At 45.8% G+C, this 23,713-nt stretch overlaps 1 protein-coding gene across 1 annotated transcript; it reads right to left on the bottom strand.

Annotated features, from left to right (window-relative positions):
- Positions 1–9,785: 9,785 nt before the first annotated feature.
- sec22a (SEC22 homolog A, vesicle trafficking protein) lies at positions 9,786–22,012 on the bottom strand (the record flags this gene model as incomplete). The annotated part of the gene is made up of 6 exons (XM_080536293.1): positions 9,786–10,365; positions 12,394–12,459; positions 13,596–13,714; positions 17,185–17,367; positions 18,111–18,274; positions 21,831–22,012. 6 exons carry the CDS (start codon positions 22,010–22,012, stop codon positions 10,165–10,167), a joined length of 915 nt encoding a protein of 304 aa, XP_080392419.1. The 3' UTR covers positions 9,786–10,164.
- Positions 22,013–23,713: the final 1,701 nt, after the last annotated feature.

Here is a 23,713-nt window from a genome sequence, read left to right as displayed (position 1 = left end):
CCTGACTACCTCCTGCAGGTCTGAACATGGGCCGGTGGTGGCGGGGTGATCGGGGCCAGGAAGCCCCAGTACGACATCTGGGGGAACACCGTCAACGTGGCCAGCCGGATGGACAGCACCGGGGTGCCTGAGAGGATCCAGGTAACAGAACACACACACACATGCACGCACGCCCACACACACACACACACAGACACACACACACACACACACACATGCACGCACGCACGCAGGCACGCACACACACACACATGCACGCCCACACACACACACACATGCACGCACAGACAGACACACACACACATGCACGCACGCACAGACAGACAGACACACACACACATGCACGCACACTCACACACACACACACACACATGCACGCACGCACGCACACACAGACAGACACACACAAACACGCACAGACAGACAGACACACACGCACGCACGCACACAGACAGACAGACAGACAGATACACACACACACACACACACACATGCACGCACGCACACACAGACAGACAGACAGACACACACAAACACGCACAGACAGACAGACAGACACACACGCACGCACGCACGCACACAGACAGACAGACAAACAGATACACACACACACACACACACACAGACAGACAGACCCACGCACACACAGACAGACAGACAGACAGACACACACACACACACACATGCACACACACGCACAGACAGACAGACAGACAGACAGACAGACAGACAGACATACACACACACACACACACACAGACAGACAGACAGACAGACATACACACACACACACAAACACGCACAGACAGACACACACACACGCACGCACACAGACAGACAGACAGATACACACACAGACAGACACACGCACACACAGACAGACAGACAGACACACACACACACATGCACACACACGCACAGACAGACAGACATACACACACACACACAAACACACACAGACAGACAGACATACACACACACACAAACACGCACAGACAGACAGACACACACACACACAGTGTCAATTATATTATCACTGCTATTTTCTCACTGTGATTTATAATAAACCCCTAACCCCCCCCCCCCCACCAGGTGACCTCTGACCTGTACCAGGTCCTGAACTCCTACAACTACTCTCTGGAGTGTCGGGGGGTCGTCAAGGTCAAGGGCAAAGGGGAGATGATGACCTACTTCCTCAACGCTGGACCTGTCAGCAGTTAACACCCACTTCCTGTGTCACTGGCGCAGGAGAGAGGGGGGGGGCGTGGGGGGGAGCCGGGGGCTCGGACAACAGGATGGCAGACCCTCAAGCCTTTGACGGACAGGCTCATGGACCTATCATGGATCTGTACACGCTTGGGGAGGTCTACCACCAACCAAGGACTTAAACGCTCCCTTCTATGACACTTAGCCCCTCCCCCTCTGATAGGCCGGCCCCTCTGATAGGCCGGCCAGAGCAGGGGAGACGCTCCCGCCACCTCTCTGAGAGAGAACTGTAAGTAGGAGGAACTTAAGAGGGCCTGGGTGGGGGGGGAGGGGGAGGGGGGTCACTGAAGAGACCAAAGACGTCCAATCAGACTGCAGAGACACGTTTCTGAAAGCAGCCAGACACTCCAGGTCTGGTTTTCCACCGGAGGGATGAGGAGAGACCTGAGGTGATCCGATTGATTGGTTCATCTCTCTCTCTCTCTCTTAAAAGTTCTGGGATGGAATCGCTGCCGGAGTGACATCACAATCCGTTGACATTCCGCTGAAGGATCCAAGTTGCTCAAAAAACACACAACAAGCCCTGCATGAAGACACTGAAAACCATATATACATGTAAAACACACACACTACACGGTCTGTTTTATGTGTATATATACATATTAGTTATTATCGGTAATATATGTGAAACAATTGTTGTCCCTACAAGTCATGTTTGTCTTTGTACACTGTGGAGTGGTAGTACAGAATACAGATTATCACAATTTTGTTCCGAACCCATGGGTGTACTAACTAACTAACGAACTAATGAACGAACGAACGAACGAATGAAACGCAGCGCCAGCCAGCACAGCAGCACTAGACCCTAACCCTTTATGGAGTTCACGGTGAGCTCGGTGGAGGACGGAGCAGACATGTCGATCACCTGTGGGGTCCTGATCACCTGTGGGGACCTCGGGGACATGTCCATCACCTGTGGGGTCCTGATCACCTGTGGGGACCTCGGGGGACATGTCCATCACCTGTGGGGGACCTCGGGGGACATGTCCATCACCTGTGGGGTCCTGATCACCTGTGGGGACCTCGGGGGACATGTCCATCACCTGTAGGGGACCTCGGGGGACATGTCCATCACCTGTGGGGACCTCGGGGGACATGTCCATCACCTGTGGGACGACGGTACTTGAAGGAACCAGAGTGAGACTGCTCTGTTGCGTGGGAGTCTTACAGAACTCTTTCCCCCAGTCACACACACACACACACATACATACACACATACATACTTCACACACAAACACACGCTCAGAGCCACACGCACACACACACACATTCAGTAAATCACACACACACACACGCTTTAACTGAAGACACTTTGAAGTGAAGGATGTCAACAACGAAAAGCTTTTTTTTGTATTTTCAACATTTTTGTATTTTGACTCCCAAAAACACCAAACCCTATCAAGATATTTTAGATTCTATATTTTGTACATTAATATATTAGAGAGAGAAATATCTATTAAACACCAATGTGTATTTGGATGTACACATAGAGACCTATTACAATCAATCATGCACATTTTGCGAGGGAGTCAGGCTCGGGGGGGGGGCGTTGTTTCATTGGTGGTTCTCTTCTTTCTAGGTCACCTGCTTTTCTCATTCCCCACATTTTGGTTTTGGCTGTCCAGCTGCTTTTAGCGTGTGTCCGCTATTGTGACATCACAATCACGTCTCCTTCAGCGTGTGTCGATCACATGATCACACCGCGTCGCGCAGAGCAGAGGTCGTTCTGGTGCTCAAAGCTATTTTGCACTACACCTCTGTCACCCTTCTCCCCCCCCTGCATAATCAGATGGTACGACCCGATGAATGTCCAATGATCTCCGATGAGGCCTTTCTCCTTCTATAGTCTATATACTGAGGACGTCCTGGTGTCTGTGAGGGTCAACGTGGTGGTGGGAGTCCTGTGTGGGGAACGCTGCCCTGTGACTTTGCTGTATATGTTTATTATCCTTTAGTCCTTTTCATCCTGGAGCTGCTGTCCCTCCGTCTTTCACTGTTACAGCGTGTTACCATGGTGCCTGGCCACGTTCACTCTCACTGTCTGTCAACAAGCTAACTCACCTTCGCATTTCCCTTTGTCTTTCCCCCCCCCCCCCTACAGTACAGTGGTTTAAACACATGTCACGTCTTCATCAAACAAAACAATGACTAAACTGTTAGTGATATTTGACTAAACTGTTAGTGATATTTGACTAAACTGTTAGTGATATTTGACTAAACTGTTAGTGATATTTGACTAAACTGTTAGTGATATTTGAGCATGATGATATGTTTCTGAGAAGCAGTCTTGTTTGCCAGATGTCACTTTCCTTACAAGGTACATATGAAGATAAAGACGCACTCTGGTCTTTTCTGATGGCTTTTTTTCCATTTAACGTTAAACGTCCCATTTCTTCGTAACCGTCGGTTACACGTCAGCCTACTGCTGTATTCTTCCATAATCAACCCCCCCCCCCCCACCCCATTCTTCACTCTTTGATACGGTGCCATTTTTATTTTATTTTTTGCTCTGACCTTATTCTTATTTTTTTGACTGTTACTCGTGTGTCTTTGGTTGTGTTTTTAGGACGTGTTTATTTTTTTTATAGGAAGTTGGGATTGTTCTCACTCAGTAGCTGGGCCTTTGGAAAGCTAGGAAAATACAGTGCCATTGAATTTCACTTACCTTTAACGTTCTCAAACTTGACAACAGGGGGTGGGGGCAGGGGTGGAAGGGACAGTAAAGGGGATTGGGGGGGGGCTACATTTCAGGAGTCAGGACAGACTGTCTCTGTTGGGGTGGTGGGGGGGGCAGAGCCCTGCTCCCCTCCCCCTGTACCTGAGACAGGAAGTAGGAACACCCTGACGGAGGTCCGCACTAGAGGAAGAACAGCGTCAGTGTGTTTCCAGAGGCAGACCGTTGGGTTATCTGTTGCTTTCTATCATGTCAAACACTATGCTGTTTTTTTTTTTTTACATTCAAATAAACTGCTGAAATGTTTCACCTGTTAAGTCATTTACTTTTTGTTTAATATAACTAAGGGCAAAGTGATTTCCAGAAAGGCCACTTGAATGTTTCAACAACCTGTACCTGAAGCTGGAGGTTTGGAGGAAGTGTCTACCAGACTCTAATCAAGCCGGTCACTTGAGCTTTTGAGGGGGCGTCTCAAGCTCTCACTCGAATGCCCGTTCTCACTAGAACATTTGCTTCACTTGAAACTGAGTTTAGGATAAAGTTTGCTTTGCTCTGCGTCGTTTGGAGCTGTGAGAACTAGAGCATTCGAAGTCTGTTACGACCCCCTAGACGGTCTAGGGAATAGGGAGGGGGTAACAATTAAATAAACCGGGGGGGACAAGAATCAGAGGAGAAACGGCAATGTAAAATAAACAAGATTTATTGTAGAAATAACAAAAACAGGTTTCTGTGAAACTCTTGAACTCAAAACTAGTCTATAAAACAAAGAGCGAATGAATATATAGTATTAATAGTAATAAAGAATAAAGTGAATTAACCGGCCTAGTGGCAATCTAATCTAACTAATCAAAATACAAATAAGACTAAACAACTATGAACATAAGACGACTACTACAAAACCACAGCTGCATCTAACAAAAACCAACACAAGAACAACTCAGAAGCTGTTGTCTGGCCCACTGGCACCAACTGAGTGTCTCTCCCAGGCTTTTATCCTCCACCTCCACCCTTGATTGAAGATTCAATCAGGCCGTCACCACGGCAATTGGTAGGAGGAAGGACAATCACCTGGGAGAGAACACAAGAAACAAACAGAACACGACGGACGTAACAAAGTAAAGTCGCTCCCGCAGCAAAGAACCAAAGGATGCTCCGCTTGAAAAGGGTGGTTTCGCTTCGGTTAGAAACGACGCATCCATCACTTTGCTTCGCTTCGCTTTTAGGTGAGAACGCTGCCCGAGGCTGTCCATAGGAAAACAACAGCGCATGCGTGTTGGTCTGGATAAGAGCGGGACGAACGGGCAATTCTCAATTTTTCTGACCAATCAACTACCACGTCTGTTGCTTCGATTGCGTATGTTACTTTGTTTACATGAAGGGCTGTGAGGACCAGTGGCGGACTCAGGCTGTTTGAAGGGCGAAAATAAAAAAAGGGCACCTACTGCACAACATGGGACTCCATCAGTGCACATGGTCAAGTTTAGACCATTGGAAGGGCAGCCAATAGGGCACATCCTCTAATTTCGCCACTCAAAAGGGCACTTTCAACTGTGGGGGGGCACATGGTCAAGTTTAGACCATTGGAGGGGCACCAGTAGGGCACGTCCTCTCATTTTCGCCACTCAAAAGGGCTAAGTGCCGTGGGGGCACCAGGAGGGGCAGTCGCCCCCCCTGCCCCCCCATGAGTCCGCCAGTGGTGAGGACGTGAATCAGAGAAATAATTTATGCAAAGATGTTGCGAACTCATCCACTTGCTCCGGGTCTCGATTCAGACTTCTTTCATGTGAGAACATGACCTATGACATCAGAGACATCTCTATGACATCATGTGAGAACATGACCTGAGACGGTTCCAGTTGAGACCAGCAGGGGGCAGCAGAGCGCCTTCACAGGGACCTGCAACACCACGGCTCTGTTCACACTCGAGTGGCTCAGTTATCTCCTTTTGTCTCTTTCCTTTCTTCTCTACTAACAATGATACCGTGTTGGCTAGATGAAAGAAATATGGTAATTTCACATTATTAACAACCCAAAGTGGGGGAATGAGATATGAGATATTACAGTATGTATAGTATATTATGTATCTAACTTAATGCTCTGATCATTAAGTCCAATAAGATTTAATCACTTCTTTCAGCCAAAATCGTCCATAAATTATCTGAACTTATTTCAATGTTATACTTTCCTCTAATTTAAACGTAATGGTCCCAAACAAAATGGACCGAGTGCCTTCAGAGGAAACGAAGCCTATTTGTTAAATGCCTAAAGTCCCCCCAGACAGCTGAAAGAAAACAGTATTTCTCTACTAATGACTAGAACAAGAATCCACCAGGCAAATCCAAAAGTTCAACATTTACAGAAAACTAATGAAGACAACAGCTGGCTGTTATGAAGACAATGTTATGGCAAGACTAGAATAATGTGGTAATAATAATCAAGCTGAAAGCAGTGAAGGCTGAAAACATCTTTCAGCACTTTCAAGAAGCACACACACGCACACACACACACACACACACACACACACACACACACACACACACACACCTGTGAGGAACTGATGCCGTGTGCAGAAAATAACAACCTCAATTATGTCGGAGTCACAAATAGTCTGTGACGTCAATTCTGCTTCTGCGTTCACACAAATTAGTTGCAATTTGTCTCCCAACATCCCAACTGTTCTCAGTTCATCCTGCTTTATTAATGCATAGAGCATGAACTACCTGGAACATCTCACATCATCACCCCGCCTCATTAATCCTCAATGTGCCTCTGGAGGAAATGTCTGTTTCTAATAATGCACATTCACACACTTATAATAATAATCATCACATGATAATCATCACCATGTCTCTCACAGTGCTTCTGGAACTAAAATAAGAATCGTTCCCAGAGATCTGCGTCTGTCTGGTGATCAGAGTACTAAATCAAAACGTTGTTCTCGAAGAGGGGGAAACAAGGGGAGATAAAATCAGACTTGGTTTTGAAGCAACTAAAGAATTCAATTCATTTGTTTGCCTTCATGTGGAACCTCACATCTCAGGTGAAATAAACTAGTACTAGTCTAGTTTATACCTGTCTGTTATGTTCTGGTATATCTCTTATGCAGGCGATATCTATACACACTAAATGACAATAGCTAAGGAGATTTCGTGAGTTTAGAATGATAAGGTTCTATCTCCGTTTAGAATGATAAGGTTCTATCTCCGTTTAGAATGATAAGGTTCTATCTCCGTTTAGGGCAGTTCAGAGATATTGAGGGTCAAAGTTTTTACATTCAATTATGTTCTGTGAGATGGAACCTTTGTATTTTATGAATTACTAACTCAAAAATGTCAACATTAAAAAAATAACACTACACAGGCATTAATAAACACCTAATGGATCAGATTATGTAAACAACTTTTACTAGAACCTTATAATTCTAACGTCACGAATAGCTAAGGACATTCCCCAGTGATCCCACTATACCATGCATACAAAGGGAGGCTGGTGGAGGTAGAAATCGGAGGACGGGGCTCATTGTAATGCATGGAACGGAATCAGGAAACCAGTGTGTTTGATACCATTCCATGCGTTACAATGAGCCCGTCCTCCGATTTCTGCCTCCACCAGCCTCCCTTGCAACAATAAATAAGAAATGACATCAATAAAATCCTGAGCCAGTCCATCTTTAAACAGGAATTGTTTATTGTTGTGTAATATTACATCAGAGGGGGGGATTGCAGAGTGTGTCAGGTCCAAACAGCATCATGGCATGAAGACATGAAAGAACCTGTGTAGTTTCAGAGCCGTGGAAAGTGTATAGTAGTGGTCCGTTTGACACAGAAGGTCATATTAGGTGGGGGGGGGACGGGGACCATTGATAAGACAGCTTCAAACCAGGGGAGGCTAGTGGAGGTAGAAATCGGAGGTCGGGCTCATTGTAATGCATGGAATGGAATACGGAATGGTAGGTGTTTGAGACCATTCCGTATTCTATTCCATGCATCACAATGAGCCCGACCTCCGATCTGTGTTTGACAACATGGCTCGTTACACCCCATGCATTTACGATAAGCCTGATTATACAACAGTTAGTTCCGACCAAGTAATTTGATTGGACAAGAGGCATTCCATGAGTGCTGATATACAGTATAACAGCACTGGGACCTTTAACTATTATGTATCACTCCGGACCTAATTAAGCAATATCACACTCGAGGTCGTGCTGTTATAATGAATATCAGCACGGCTGTGATCGTCTTCGGTACTCGGCATGCGGCCTCGTACCTACGACCGAATCACAGCCGTGCTGATATTCAGTATTACACACTCCCTCTCGTGTGATATTGCTTAATTAGGTCCTCCTAAGCCAGCCCCCCCCTGGTGTGATCTAGGGGTACAGTCCTCAGAGATACAGGTACAACAGGTGCCGGGAGATACTGATATTGATATTTTCCATGATCCATGTCTACTTTCTAGTCATGCCAGTGATCATCTACATTGTCCATGGAGACACCCACAACTGCAACAACAACAACACCCGTGGCACAATCCTTCAACTGAGTTTCGCTGAAATTTCCCGGAAGGGGGGGGACGACGACATTGCAAACATATCTGCGATACAGTCCTGAAGAAGAATATGGTTCAGAAAAAAAGAAGGACATTAAGTTAAGCTGTTCGTGAGCTTAGAATGATACGGTTCTATCTCCGTCTAGGGCAGTTCAGAGATATTGAGCGTCAACGTTTTTACATTCCATTATGTTCTGTGAGATGGAACCTTTGTATTTTATTAATTACTAACTCAAAAATGTCTACATTTTAAAAATAACACCACACAGGCATTAATAAACACCTAATGGATCAGATTATGTAAAAAACTACATTTTGACAAAAATGGAGATAGAACCTTATAATTCTAACGTCACGTGTTGTTGTGAACAGTAGTTGACGTACATTACTCTCCCTATATCTGCTTTGGTTTCAGAATGACAATGTGGTGAAGTCTGGAACAGGGGAGGCTGGTGGAGGCGGAAATCGGAGGACGGGCTCATTGTAATACATGGAACAGAATGAGGAATGGTTATGTTTGATACCATTCCTCATTCCATTAATTTGTGAACTTGTGAGTGTTGTGGCCTAAATTGCGATTTGAGATTTCTACTTGCGTGCATTACTTGAAATTTCATATAAATCTCCAAATCACACCAATAAAAAGCTATGATGTTATGATGTGCTGATCTCGAATGAAATTTAAATAACAACAGAATTAAAAATCAGTGTCTAAAACAGCAGTGGACCCCATCAAGAGTTATTTGTGTATAGAAAATCATAAATATAATTTGAAATAATTTGTAACAAAACCTATTAAAAAAAAAAGCTTTAATAGCTCCATGGCAATGAACACACATAGATGAACAAATAAATAGCTACCACAAAAAAAAGCTCTACATACAACATGATATAATGATATAAGCCTGTGATGTCAGAGATTAAGCACATTAGGAGCATTGTGTCCTAAAACCTTGGAGATACATCGGAGATGCACACGGCGTGAAATGAAAAAGGACATTCGTGATCCTGCGTTGCATAGTCCCGCCACGAAACCCAGAGTCAAGACTCCAGATGACACAGAAGCAGGGCTCGACATTAACGCCGTTTTACTTTAAGTAAAACTTTCACCGGGTTTGTTTGCGCGAGCACGACGACGCTGCTAGATCCTGGATATGTTTACCTGTGTGCAGGAAGAACAACAGACGGCGCAGGCGCCAGACCAGACTAGATGATCGTGAGTGAAGATATCCGGGATCCAGCAGCGTCGTCGTGCTCGCGCAAACAAACCCGGCGAAAGTTTTACTTGCTCCGGACAAGTAAAACGGCGTTAATGTCGAGCCCTGAGAAGACATTCAGACAACACTGTGTGCTGGGTCTGGAGGTGACTCTGCTGGGTCTGGAGGTGACAGCTACCTCACTACTTGGGAGGTCATGCTAGAGGATTAGACTCAGCGCAGTCCGTCTGGGTCTAGTGGTGTTCAGGCTCTGTTTGGTCCACAGAGCAGCGTGTGGTGGAGAGAGGAGGAGGGACCAGAGTGCAGGGGGTCAAGGGTCAAACGGTGGCTCTGTTCCCTCCCTGCATCTTGGGCGGGCCACACTTCCTCAGAACAACACAGCAGTGGATCATGGGTGTTTGTAGTTTTTGAGGCTGTAGTCCAACGGTGGCGTGTTGTTCTGTTTCCCCCCGTGTGTCAGACGTTGTAGTCGGGGGCTTTCCCCTGCGGCTGGCGCTGTTGGATCTGCAGAGTCATGAAGGCGCCGGCCGTCACGTGGAACAGGATCTGCCACACGTTGCGCAGCTCGTACAGGTACATGTTGCAGAGGCAGATGAGGGCGAAGGCCAGGCAGGACTTGCTGTTCCTCCACACGGAGAAGTAGGCAAACAGGTAACACTGTAGCACAGGGGCGAGGAGGAGGACAGGGTATATACAGGAATCTTGAGGTTAATTTCAATACCTTTCTAAGACGTTTTAAAGACCTTGTCAATATTTTTCCAGACCTCTCCGCCACTTCGAGCTGTAACCGTTTACATCAGTGACACCTTTAACTTAACAGTTTTAGTTTGCAATAGACTAGACCACTATCATACAACACAATTTCCGGTTCATCTTTGTTTTTTAATCAAACTAATAAATTCACTAACTTTTACTAAAAGTTTTTAGGACTCAAACTCTTTGGACAGAGTCTAATTCAGAAAAATACATACAAAATTCAAGACCTCATAAAATCGTGATAAGACTTTTTAATACTTATTAACCAGATCTTATCCACCTTATTTTTCTGGTTTTCTGCTCGAAATGACATGCCCACAGTGAATATAGAATATCTCCACAATCACAAGGGCCTTCATAATGATCTTGTTATCAAATGAAAGCTAACACCTGTGGGGTGGCTGTAGAAGTGTCAGAATCAAAATCTATGTTACTGTGTTAGAGCAAATAGAGCTAGAACATTATAAAACATCTCAAATTCAGTCTCCGCCTAAAAAAAAAACAGCTTTTACAGTGAATATCACCTTGGAAACCTGATGAATAAGCCCAAATCATCTAGGAATCAGTACTCCAGGGTCTTATTAGTACTTGTGCCAAAGTCGATGCTAGTAATGTGAGCAAATGCAACTTTGTACCTGTTTTAGTACAGGTATGTTTAGGCGGACACCTATATGTTTATGCCATTTGGAGATATTTTGGCACCATCTTTGACCTTTGACCTTTCTCATGTATCAGATTTCTTTTCTTTTTTTTTCTTTTTTTGGGGGGATTTTTTTGGGTTGGCCGACCAATGGTATGGAAATTCGGCGTTGAAACCGGACATGACACATTCTCCAGTTGGAGAAAACTGGATGTGACTTAGGCCGTGTTTACCGTCTCGGGAAAAAAATGGTGGCATCGTATAGCATGCAAAGTTGTGAAAAAAATGTGATATCGATGAAGAGAATTGATCGAGGTAAACTCTTTATATCACTTCGGATCCCCATGGGGGTCCGTTGGCTCCTATGAGGTTAAGGGTCTTGATTTTCCCAAAATTGATTTATCAACTTTTAATACTTTTCAAGACACCGCGGATACCCTGGAGGAGGGCCAGGAGAACTCTGGTCAATGTTGGACTTTTGACTCATTTTTGCAGGACACAAATATATCGTCACTTTCTTAAAATAATGGCGTAAGTCATATCTTCAGGTTTTGAGAAAAAACAGAATAAACTGAACCAAATATAGAATATAGGCTATGATATTTAGGCAAAAACATAATTTTCCTCAAAAGTGACATCAAAAGCCATTACTTTAAGAAGGTGACAATATCCTAATGTTTTTTTTTTACTTTCTTTCTTTATGTGTTGATTTGAGGAGGGACAGATGTAACATTGATATATTGAAATGTCAACAAGCCAGATGCATTACCATAACAACGTTAGCTTTTCATTTTCAGTGTCTGTCCCTAAATAGACTGAAACAGACTGATTCAAGGACAGTTTTTTTTATCTAGAGTTAACCCAAACATTTGACCGAGAGTATCGATCATTGTTTCAAATCAGTCCAATAAAGGTGTTCTTACATATTACCAGGGTTAGGGTTAGGGTTACATATGACCAGGGTTAGGGTTAGGGTCTGCCATGGACTCAATAAAGACTCAATAAAGAAAACACTGATGTGAAAACCACAGGCGAGAAACACCTTGCTACCATATCCTCTCATATATATATCATATATACATGTACCGGTATATATATAGCTACCATATCATATATATATATATATACAGTATACAGTATATAAACCTCCATATCCCATCCCTGCAATCATACCACCAGCCTGCTGGGCCCTAAAGTGTGGGTCTGTTCGTCGCTAACAGCTGGTGACAGACAGACAGACAAGCAGACAAGCAGACAAGCAGCTCTCTACTGTAGCGTAGATCACGTACCTGATACAGGCAGGCTGCCGTGCCCAGGAAAAAGGCAATCACGTAATTAAAATCTTCATCGTCGTTCTTTGGAAACAAGGAAGGAAATGAGAGGAATTAATCAGAGGTCACTTTAGCACAGCAGGTTTGCAGTACAGTACAGTCCCACAAGGGGGGTTCTGATGAAATCTGCGCAGAGCAGCAAAGATGGCTAACTCACTCAGACACTGACCTATTAATAGCATCTGGAATACAAGTGATTACGTGTCTCTATGGGTCGGACATTTTGTTGGATATCTTCCACCACCTCTGGCCATAGTGGCGGAATAATTCAGTTCCAAGTTCCAAACAACATTCTCCCTAATAATAACATAATAATAACCCTCGGAAATGGACTTTCAGGGTGGAACGTTAGCTGTTGTGCTTTACGATTCCAATAAGCAGTCACCAGAGACAGAGCGGGGGAACCAGGTCAGTCCATCCTAGGCAGCGTCAACATGCTGCAATATTCAAATCATTACAAAACCAATTCAGGTGGGACACTCCATTATAGAAAAGCGCTTTTTCTGGACAAAGAAACAGCGTTCGTAAATGAACTATTCATTCCCCAGATCGCTAGGGATTAAACAACGATCATTAAATGGTAAACTGACTGACTTATATAGCACGTTATTCCAAAGCGCTTTACAGTGGCCTCTCATTCACCCATTCACACACACACCAATGGCGGCAAGCTACCATGCAAGGCGCCGGCCTGCTCGTTGGGAGGACACTTCGACATGTGGCCAGCCGGGGGTTCGAACCGCGCCACAGCCGCCCCACGATCATTACAACCGTTATGGAGCTTTTGGAAAGCTTGAATTGTCACATTGCCCAAACGACATATGAGGAGGGAGGAGGGGGGGAGGGAGAGGGGGGGGGACATAGAGAGGAATATAGAGAGAGGGACACAGACAGAAAGAGAAAGAGAGACAGAGAGAGAGAGAGAGAGCCAGAGAGCCAGAGAGAGACAAAGACAGAGAGAGAGAGACAGAGAGAGAGAGAGAGAGAGAGAGAGAGAGAGACAGAGACAGAGAGAGACAGAGAAAGAGAGAGAGAGAGAGAGAGAGAGAGAGAGAGACAGAGAGAGAGAGACAGACAGAGAGAGAGACAGAGAGAGAGACAGAGAGAGAGAGACAGAGAGAGAGAGAGAGAGAGAGAGAGAGAGAGAGACAGAGTCGTACCTGTAGTATGCTCTCTATGGCATGGACGCCCCGCAGCAGGTTGAGGCCCCCGCAGAGGACACTCAGCACGCAGGACACAATGCCAGCCAGCGCCACGGGCTCCAGGACCTGTGTGGGAGCTGCAGGGGGGAGGGGGGGAGGGGAGGAGGGGAGGAGGAGGAGGGGAGGGGGGGAGGAGGGGGGGAGGGGAGGAGGGGGGGAGGGGAGGAGGGGGAGGAGGAGGAGGAGGAGGAGGGGAGGGGGGGGAGGAGGGGAGGAGGAGGGGAGGAGGAGGAGGAGGGGAGGAGGGGAGGAGGGGAGGGGAGGAGGGGAGGAGGAGGAGGAGGAGGAGGAGGGGGGGAGGGGAGGAAGAGGAGGAGGAGGAGGGGGGGGAGGAGGAGGAGGAGGGGAGGAGGAGGAGGAGGAGGAGGAGGGGGGGAGGAGGAGGAGGAGGAGGGGAGGAGGAGGAGGAGGAGGGGGAAAGGAGGAGGAGGGGGAGGAGGGGGGAGGGGAGGGGGGGGGGAGGGGGGAGGGGAGGAGGGGAGGAGGGGAGGAGGGGGAGGAGGGGAGGAGGGGAGGAGGAGAGACGGCAGGACGCTGGTAAAGGCCTCGCATCGTAATCAAAGAATAACCATGACAACAACAAAGCCTGTCTGGGAGACCAAACAAGGAAGGTGTGTGTCGGAACGCTCCGTAGCAACGAAAGCTATTTTAGCTATTTCTGGAGCGTGAACTTGGGAACTTATTTTTTGTGTTTCAGTATTGTTATTGGTGGTTTGTTTACTCCATTATTATTTTCCTGGCTTTGGTCAAATAGCTCAAAAGGTCCCTGACCAAAAAAATGCTATGAATGTGCATGCCACAACTAGAGAGCATCAATAACTATGGCAGAAATAATGACCTTGATTAGACCATAGGTGGCGCTATAATAACAAATCAAGTAACTTCACAATGCTGGCAGTGTATAATATCATCATAGCATAGTAGCCTACGTATATCAGGCCATAATTAGGTGACTGGTACCTTACAGGCCCGTGGTCCTAGGGTACTTCATAATATCATAGCTTAGTATATCATGAGCTCAACTTGGCCCATATTAGGTGAGTGGTCTACCCCCCTGTCTGTAGGTCTACCCCCCTGTCTGTAGGTCTACAACCTGTCTGTAGGTCTACCCCCTATCTGTCAATCTACAACCTGTCTGTAGGTCTACCCCCTGTCTGTCAATCTACAACCTGTCTGTAGGTCTACCCCCCTATCTGTAGGTCTACCCCCTATCTGTCAATCTACAACCTGTCTGTAGGTCTACCCCCTATCTGTCAATCTACAACCTGTCTGTAGTTCTACCCCGTGTCTGTCAATCTCACCCCATTTATGGTTATGGGGGCATATCTGTAGGAACACGGCCCGTTGCCGCTTGCGGTTATATTTTTATTTGATATTCAAGATGTGTACAAAGAACGCGATGAGGCGCTAATATCGCTGAAAAGCGATTCTTAAATCTAAAAAATAAATCGTCCTTTTCCACACTGTCTCTGTTTCTGGGACGATAGGGATGATGCTAAATAATGAACACTAGCCGACTGTATTAAAGTGGGACCGAGTTTGACAACCAAATATATCTGCGTCATGTCGTCATGGTGACGGTGCCGCACGCTTGTTTAGGTTCCTCTGGCGACGCTCCACCAGCATATTGAGACAACAGCACTAACACACGCACACACACACACAGACACACACACACACACACAGACACACACACACACACACGCACACGCACACGCACACACGCGCGCGCACACACACACACACACACACACACACACAGACACACACACACACACACACACACACAGACACACACACACACACACATGCGCGCGCACACACACACACACACACACACACACACACACAGACACACACACACACACACACACACACACAGACACACACACAGACACACACACACACTAACACACAGCCAGCCAGTGGACCAGGGACCTCAGGATCTCCATACTGATCGACAGCTACAATCTAAACAACGTCACAACAACAACAACAACAACAACAGATTTGGTGCCAGAAGACTAAAACGATGGTTTAGTCAAAAAGCTGCTACGGGTAGATCATCAATCATGATCCTCTCAAACTCCTCTGAGTGAGCTTAGAATGATGAGGTTCTATCTCCGTTTAGAATGATAAGGTTCTATCTCCGCTTAGAATGATGAGGTTCTATCTCCGTTTAGAATGATAAGGTTCTATCTCCGTTTAGAATGATAAGGTTCTATCTCCGTTTAGAATGATGAGGTTCTATCTCCGTTTAGAATGATAAGGTTCTATCTCCGTTTAGAATGATAAGGTTCTATCTCCGTTTAGAATGATAAGGTTCTATCTCCGCTTAGAATGATGAGGTTCTATCTCCGTTTAGAATGATAAGGTTCTATCTCCGTTTAGAATGATAAGGTTCTATCTCCGTTTAGAATGATAAGGTTCTATCTCCGTTTAGAATGATAAGGTTCTATCTCCGTTTAGAATGATAAGGTTCTATCTCCGTTTAGAATGATAAGGTTCTATCTCCGTTTAGAATGATAAGGTTCTATCTCCGTTTAGAATGATAAGGTTCTATCTCCGTTTAGAATGATAAGGTTCTATCTCCGTTTAGAATGATAAGGTTCTATCTCCGTTTAGAATGATGAGGTTCTATCTCCGTTTAGAATGATGAGGTTCTATCTCCGTTTAGAATGATAAGGTTCTATCTCCGTTTAGGGCAGTTAAGAGATATGGAGCGTCAACGTTTTTACATTCCATTATGTTTTGTGAGATGGAACCTTTGTATTTTATGAATTACTAACTCAAAAATATCACCATTTAAAAAATAACACCACACAGGCATTAATAAACACCTAATGGATCAGATTATGTAAAAATACTAGCACACTAGCTGTAGTGACCCAGGGCTGGGGTAGCGGGGGTCTTAGGTGGGGTATCAGGGGTCTTAGGTGGGGTAGCAGGGGTCTTAGGTGGGGTAGCGGAGGTCTTAGGTGGGGTAGCCTCAGACAGGGGACCACCGGTGGTCAAAGGGTCCAGTGTCAAAAGCCGAATCCAATCAAGCTTTATGGATGAAGCGAGTAGCTGCTATTGTAGCGAAGGTGTCCTTCCTTCAATAAGGTGGCAGGCAGACAGGCAGCAGACAAGGTGCTTCCTTGTGATTAAACGTTGGCGCTGTCACCAATGTCTGTTCCCTTGCCAGCCTCTCAGGTATGGAAGATGGAAGGTGTTTATGTACTAAACACCTGACAATGGGAGATATCTGAAGGCTTGGGGGGGGGGGGAGTTAAGCCTTAAGACGAGGGAGCCTCATATACGGTCCTGTATAAATGTTACTGTGCTTCAAACACACTTTGGGGGGAGGGGGGATAATAATAAAAGAAATATTTGATGCACACAATAATGCATCTAACGTTTTGTTATGAACGGCTGACGGCGCAAGATAATAAGACTGTAGTAGCAACAACACCTGCTGCTGAGGGTCTGTGAGGGAGTGTGACCTGACAACAGGGACCATAACTGACCCCCCCCAACCCCACCCCACCCCCTGCACTCTACTCACCTATGCCCTTGTACTTGGAGGGGGGTGTGTGGGAGGACAAGCCGTTGACGGAGCCCAGGTCGTCGGGGGACAGCTGGTAGGGAGGGCGGAGCTTGATCTCCGTCTGCATGTCTGACAGGTTGATCTTGGTGGAGAGGGAGCGGGGGCTGTTGTAGCGCTGCTTGGTCTTCTGGATGAAGTTGTCTGGAGCAGGGTACACACAGGAATCTTCAGGTTAATTTGAAAGTGACAGTTGGATCTAAGTGACAGTTGGATCTAAGTGACAGTTGGATCTAAGTGACAGTTGGATCTAAGTGACAGTTGGATCTAAGTGACAGTTGACACTAGAACAGCCGTGTCTATGTTACCTTACATTTTAAATTTTTGGCATTTAGCAGACGACTTATTCCAAAGCGACTTACAATCAATACATTTGAACACTAAGCAAGTGAATCATCAATCCACCAGTCGTAGCAGGAAGAGTAATCTAGCTCAGGCCCGGGGCCACTGATAGAAGGAAAAACCTTCTTCTATCACCTTCTTCTAAACCTAAACTTTTTTTTTTTTTTTCACTGGAGAAACAGAGAAACAGTATAAGGGGGTCAATAGAAGTTTTTAGGGACACAGTAGAGGGTAAAAGCGGGTGTCTTCAGGAGACACAGTGCTGGGGGTCAGTAGATGTCTCAGGAGGAGCAGTTAAGATGTAACCCGAAGAGATGGAGGTCTTCAGTCTACGACAGAAGATGGGTAGTGACTCTGCTGTTCTGACAGCCGTATTACAAAGTAAGGAACAGTGTGAGCCGACAATGTCAGACTGTTACATGGAGAGCACCTGGCCTCCGTAAGTATTTAAAAGAGGGTGTGAAGTGTTCTGTCTTCTTTCAAGCTCTATACTCCCAACAGTTTGGATTTTATTATTAAATCAAACAATTACGTGGAGAACTCACCGAACTCTATGAAGGAGTAGGGCCGCACGGCGCTGTTGATGCGCTTGGGGTCGTAGGAGACGAGGAACTCCCTCTGCAGCTCGTCCAGGAAGCAGAAGGCCAAGACGTTGGGGTAGTTCTCCGTACACACCATCAGATAGCCCACGCCCAGGGAGCTGATGAAACTGACACACACACACACGCACACACACGCACACACACACACACACACACACACATACACACATACACACACACACACAGGGACGTACAAACACAAACACACACACACACACACACACACACACACACACAGGGACGTACAAACACAAACACACACAAACACACACACACACACACATGGCCATGAAATTTTCTCTCTTTCAAAGGATGCTTGGAATCCTGACAGACTGCTATACAGATACTTCTTGCCAAACACTCTGGAGAGTGTCTGGAGATTCCACCACACACACAGAGACACACACACACACACACACGCACAGAGACACACACACACACACACACACCCATCCTCTCATACATACAAACAAACAAACTCCTACACAGTCCCCCCCATCTCCGGTTAAATCATTTTATCATCGGAATCTTTTAGCTTGAGTGTAAAAGACAACAGTTAAATTGGAACTATACAGTTTTACATACATACAGTACCAGTAAATGAAATCACACATTCGTCAGTAACACACTGAGACACACACACGCTCTGCCTTGGAGTCTTCACATAGAGACTCAGTGGCAGAGTCTCCCCAGACAGTTCCTCCCTCCGGTGGACGACATTACCGGGGGTTAACGCAATTACAGAACAATACAGTAGAGAGGAAGTACATCAGGTCACCACCAGAGAATACAATCTCCAAACAAGTACCAGGCAAGCAACCATTTACATTTACATGTTTGGCATTTAGCAGACGCCTTATTCCAAAGCGACTTACAATCGATACATTTGAATACTAAGCAAGTGAATCATCAATCCACCATTCGTAGCAGGAAGAGTTAATCCAGCTCAGGCCCGGGGCCATTGATAGAAGGAAAAACCTTCTTCTGTCACCTTCTTCTAAACTTTTTTTTTATTTTTTTATATTTAGACACTGGAGAAACAGAGAAACAGTACAAGGGGGGCAATAGAAGTTTTTAGGGACACAGTAGAGGGGAAAAGCGGGTGTCTTCAGGAGACGCAGTGCCACAACCACAACCACAGGTTCCCTTCAGCTAGCTACAGTATGTGTACAGCTAGCTACAGTATGTGTACAGCTAGCTACAGTATGTGTACAGCTAGCTACAGTATGTGTACAGCTAGCTACAGTATGTGTGCAACACGCGTCGCCACGGTGCCACATCCTCTGCAGTCGGCTAGCTTCTGGCTGTACATTTTATTATCTTTAAATACATCTCAATCTTTCATTATATTTCTATGAAAATCACACTTAAGGATCCGTGCCACGACCGCTGTTTCCGACCGATCTATCAATACGTTACAGATGAGCGTTCGGCTCGGTCACATTTCCATAACAGGTGGAACGGAGGCTGAACCTTAAGTGACTGGAGGGACTGGGAGTGGGAGTGTGAGGCGGAGGGGAGTTCTGGGGGGGGGCGGGGGGGGAGATGGCAGCGTCTGTCTTCCTGCTTTAATGTCTCCACCGGGAGAGACGAAACAAAACACATGACTCACTCCTGACACCCCCGAACCGGCAGGGAGAGGAGAGGAGAGGGGACGGCAATCTCGCTCTCTCTCTTTCCTCCTCCTCCATCCTCCCTCCCTTTCTTCCTCCCTCGGCTTGCTTGCTTTCTCCCGCCCTCTCTCTCTCTCTCTCACTCTGCCTTATGAAGTTTTTGGGTGATGAATAGCGGGTGTCGACAGAGCCGGGAGGAAACCGGGGAGGATGGAGGACCGCGGCCCCCGCAGACCCCTCTCGGAGGACCGATAGATCCCGGTTAGGCATCGCCGAAAAGGATGTTTAAATCTCACATTAGCTTAGAGATTTAGATGCTGCCTGGTACTTCCTACTACTTCCTCTTCTCCATCACTTCTCTCCTTCATGGGCTGATGAGCCTTTAGACAGAGGAGAGAGTGTGTGTGTGTGTGTGTGTGTGTGTGTGTGTGTGTGTGAGGGGCCTTTAGACAGAGGAGAGACTCTCTGAGGGCTGAGAGTGAGTGTGTGTGTGTGTGTGTGTGTGTGTGTGTGTGTGTGTGTGTGAGTGTGTGAGTGTGTGAGTGTGTGTCTGTGTGTCTGTGTGTCTGTGTCTGTGTCTGTGTCTGTGCGCGTGCGTGCGTGCGTGCACATGCACATGCACATGCTCATTTTCATTCAAGACAATATCTTCTTGCCTTAATGGGACTATTTAGCCAAGCTAATAAACCCATTTACTTGTACAGAGATGTCTAAGTAGTCTAGAACGCCCCAGTCGTGTTTTTGGGAAACAAGACTCAGACAGCTTTCATTTACAAAACCTGTCAAAACATTCACATTAGGGGGAATTAAAGCCCTGCAGCCCTGACGCAACTAGGAACATTAAGCTGCCTTAGGATCAGATGAAAGGGGGGGAAATAGTGAAGCATCATCGTCACAAGCTAAATCTGACAACCAAACTGCCACTTTGGGTGGTCATTATAGATGGGTTGGATGTAATTCTTTGGTGTAATCGTTTAATTGACGGGTCGCCAGAACCGATGAATCAAGTATTTGATTGACCAGCCTGTCGGGAGAGATTTGATAGTGACACTGAGTGAAGGACAGAGCGGGGGGGGGGGGGGGGGCGCCTGTGTCACCGAGTTGAGATGAGGTGAAACTCAGTCCTCAAGTTCCCCCCAAACACCCCCACCACCGCCACCACCACCACGCTGTCCAATCACTAGCTTTTTTCCGGTTTAATAACGTCGTGGTTTAATAACGTCGGGTGTTTGTGGAGACGGTCGGTCACGTGTCGCTGGGAAGTCCGAGACTCGGTTTGGAGCGACTCGAATAGCGGGGGGGCTACTGTTTGCAACAACTTGACGTCTGTTTTTTATCTGCTTCTTCTGTTGGATAAAACGAGACAAATCCCACCCGACAATCTCATAGACAAGTGGCTTGCTTCAGTTGTGCCACTGAAAATGAGGGAAAAGTTTTCTTTTTCAATTCATTCGTACTCATTTTTACTAATCGAACCCATCCCTAGTGGTCATATTATCATAGAACACGTTAACTACGATAACCAGAGTAGAAACCGTCTCCAATAAAAGCCTGAGACGGCGCATCACAGGATGTTTCAACCTAACACTTACTTTTTAAAAATTCTCTGGTCACTGCGTGGTTCAGCTCCCACACCCAGACCTACCACTGCGGCGTAAGCATCAGTATTATGTCAAAGCTAGCAATGCACGTGTGAGAAAACACCTACTTAAGATATATGCCACTTAGCTGATGCTTTTATCCAAAGCGACTTACATTGCAGTGAGTGCATATGTTACGGTACATGTGGGAATACGGCAAATGTGGGAAAACTAGGGTTAGGTGCTAGGGAGCTAGGGTTAGGGGTAGGGTTAGGATTTGGGTTAGGGTTAGGGTTAGACATGCCAGCATGTACCAAGTCGACGTCGCACCTAACCCTAGTTTTCCCACATGTACCGTAACACATACATTTTTCAGCATCTACGGTCCCAGGCAGCAGTATTCAAACCCACAGCCTTCCTTGGTAGCATCATGCTAATCCTCCAACTGAGCCACAGAGGACCACACTTACTTGACGTTGTACTGTCCGGTCTTCAGCGTGCAGCGGTCGGGGAACTGGCCCAGCTTCTTAGAGAGACCTTTCAGGTGCTTCTTGGTCTCCTGCAGGCCTTTGTCCTGCTCGTAGTCTGTGGAGGCTGAGAGGGGCAGGCCGTCCCCCACCCTCACCACCGAGGCAAACAGCACCATAGACATCGTACAGCTCTCTCTCACACGCTCACTGGTGACCTGCTGAGAACACAGAATAAGTAGTTGAATTGAAGGATATTCGAGTAGAGGAGAATAGAGCAGGATAGAATAGAATATGCAGTATGTATGTTACGGTACATGTGGGAATATGGTACATGTGGGGAAACTAGGGTTAGGGTTAGGTGCTAGGATGACTTGGTACATGCTGGCATGTCTAACCCTAATCCTAACCTTAACCCTACCCCTACCCCTACACCTAACCGTAGCACCTAACCCTAGTTTTCCCAAATGTACCGATTTCCCACATGTACCGTAACATATAGAAAACGACTATTAGGCTAACTATTATTATTATTATCGTCAAATCAATGTGGAAGCCTTCAGCTTCGAAGTGGCATTATACAAATGATACCCCATAGAAACAGAGAGTGGACGCGTGCGTGTGTTCATTCACCTATTCATTCAAAGGGGATGACCATTGTGATTGATGTCATGTCTTACTTTAATTAAACGTTTCCATCTCTGCATGAATATCAATCTACCAATCATCCATTATGGCTCATGTTCTATTGTAATGCCTCCATGATAAAAAGGTGGCAATTCTAAATGATTTATTACTGTCTGTCTGTCTGTCTGACTACGAAACATGACACTTTAATGAATGTGCAATAACACTATGTGCAATATGACAACCCTTGTGTACATAAGGTTCAGAGATAGGAAATGTTAGGATATTTATAGCATAGAGTACAGCACAGTGTTTTATTGTATAGTATAGTAGTATAGTATAGTGGATAGTGTACATAGCCTTTATTTATGTAAACCAGCTCTTTTCCCTTCTTGTTTTTAGTATTTTTTCCTAGCACCAGGGGAGCCCCCCCTCCTAAATGTCGTTGTTTGGTACCTGTACTGTATCAATGACAATAAAGACCATTCATTCATTCATTTATTCATTCATCCCTCTTGTATTTGGCCATGTTCGGAACCCCCCCAGGATAGAATTCTGAGAACTGCAGCAAGTCTCGCGACAATTGTGGCCCCTCCAACCCCCTTGAATAAGTAAGTCTCGCGAGAATTGTGCCCCCTCCTCCAACCCCCCTTGATTGGCTAGTTAGCTTTAGCTAACCCTAGCTATGTCAGATACAACAGTCAAACTGATACAGTGAAAGAGACGGTTGCACAATAGCCTCGTTAACAGTTAGTAACTGTAATAAGTGAACGGAGCTAGAACGGGTTTAACTCATAACAGTTTAACAGCTCATCACAAAGCACTTCTAGACAAACTGCTGTTAGCAGCAACATAGCTTAGCTGCATGTAGCATCCAGAGCAAACCAAATGCTAACACAACAAGCTGCTAATACACACAAACCGTAAATACCTCTCTGTCTGCATGCTACAAAGGGAATAACGTCTCTATAATCTGTCGTCTTGAAGCAGCTGTCCCTGTTCCTTGTTGTAGTTTCGTCGCGACACATGAAGTCATATTATTATTATCATTATTACTCAAAAACAGTAACGGGAAAAAAAAGCGCTAACTGACGCGTGATTTCCCAAACAACGCGAGAGCAGACCAAACGAGATTACATTACAACAACAAAAATCACATTTTTTATCATATCTTGTTAGATGTCATGTATGGCCTCCTAAAAAACATTAGCTGGAATATTAATCACTGCTTAATATTCATGAGCTGACCTGAACAAAAG

The sequence above is a fragment of the Nansenia antarctica genome (assembly GCF_963989245.1).
Source record: "Nansenia antarctica genome assembly, chromosome: 7".
Lineage (NCBI taxonomy): Eukaryota > Metazoa > Chordata > Actinopteri > Argentiniformes > Microstomatidae > Nansenia > Nansenia antarctica.
The sequence above is the reverse complement of the archived record's forward strand: the minus strand, read 5'-3'. Positions and strand labels throughout refer to the sequence as shown.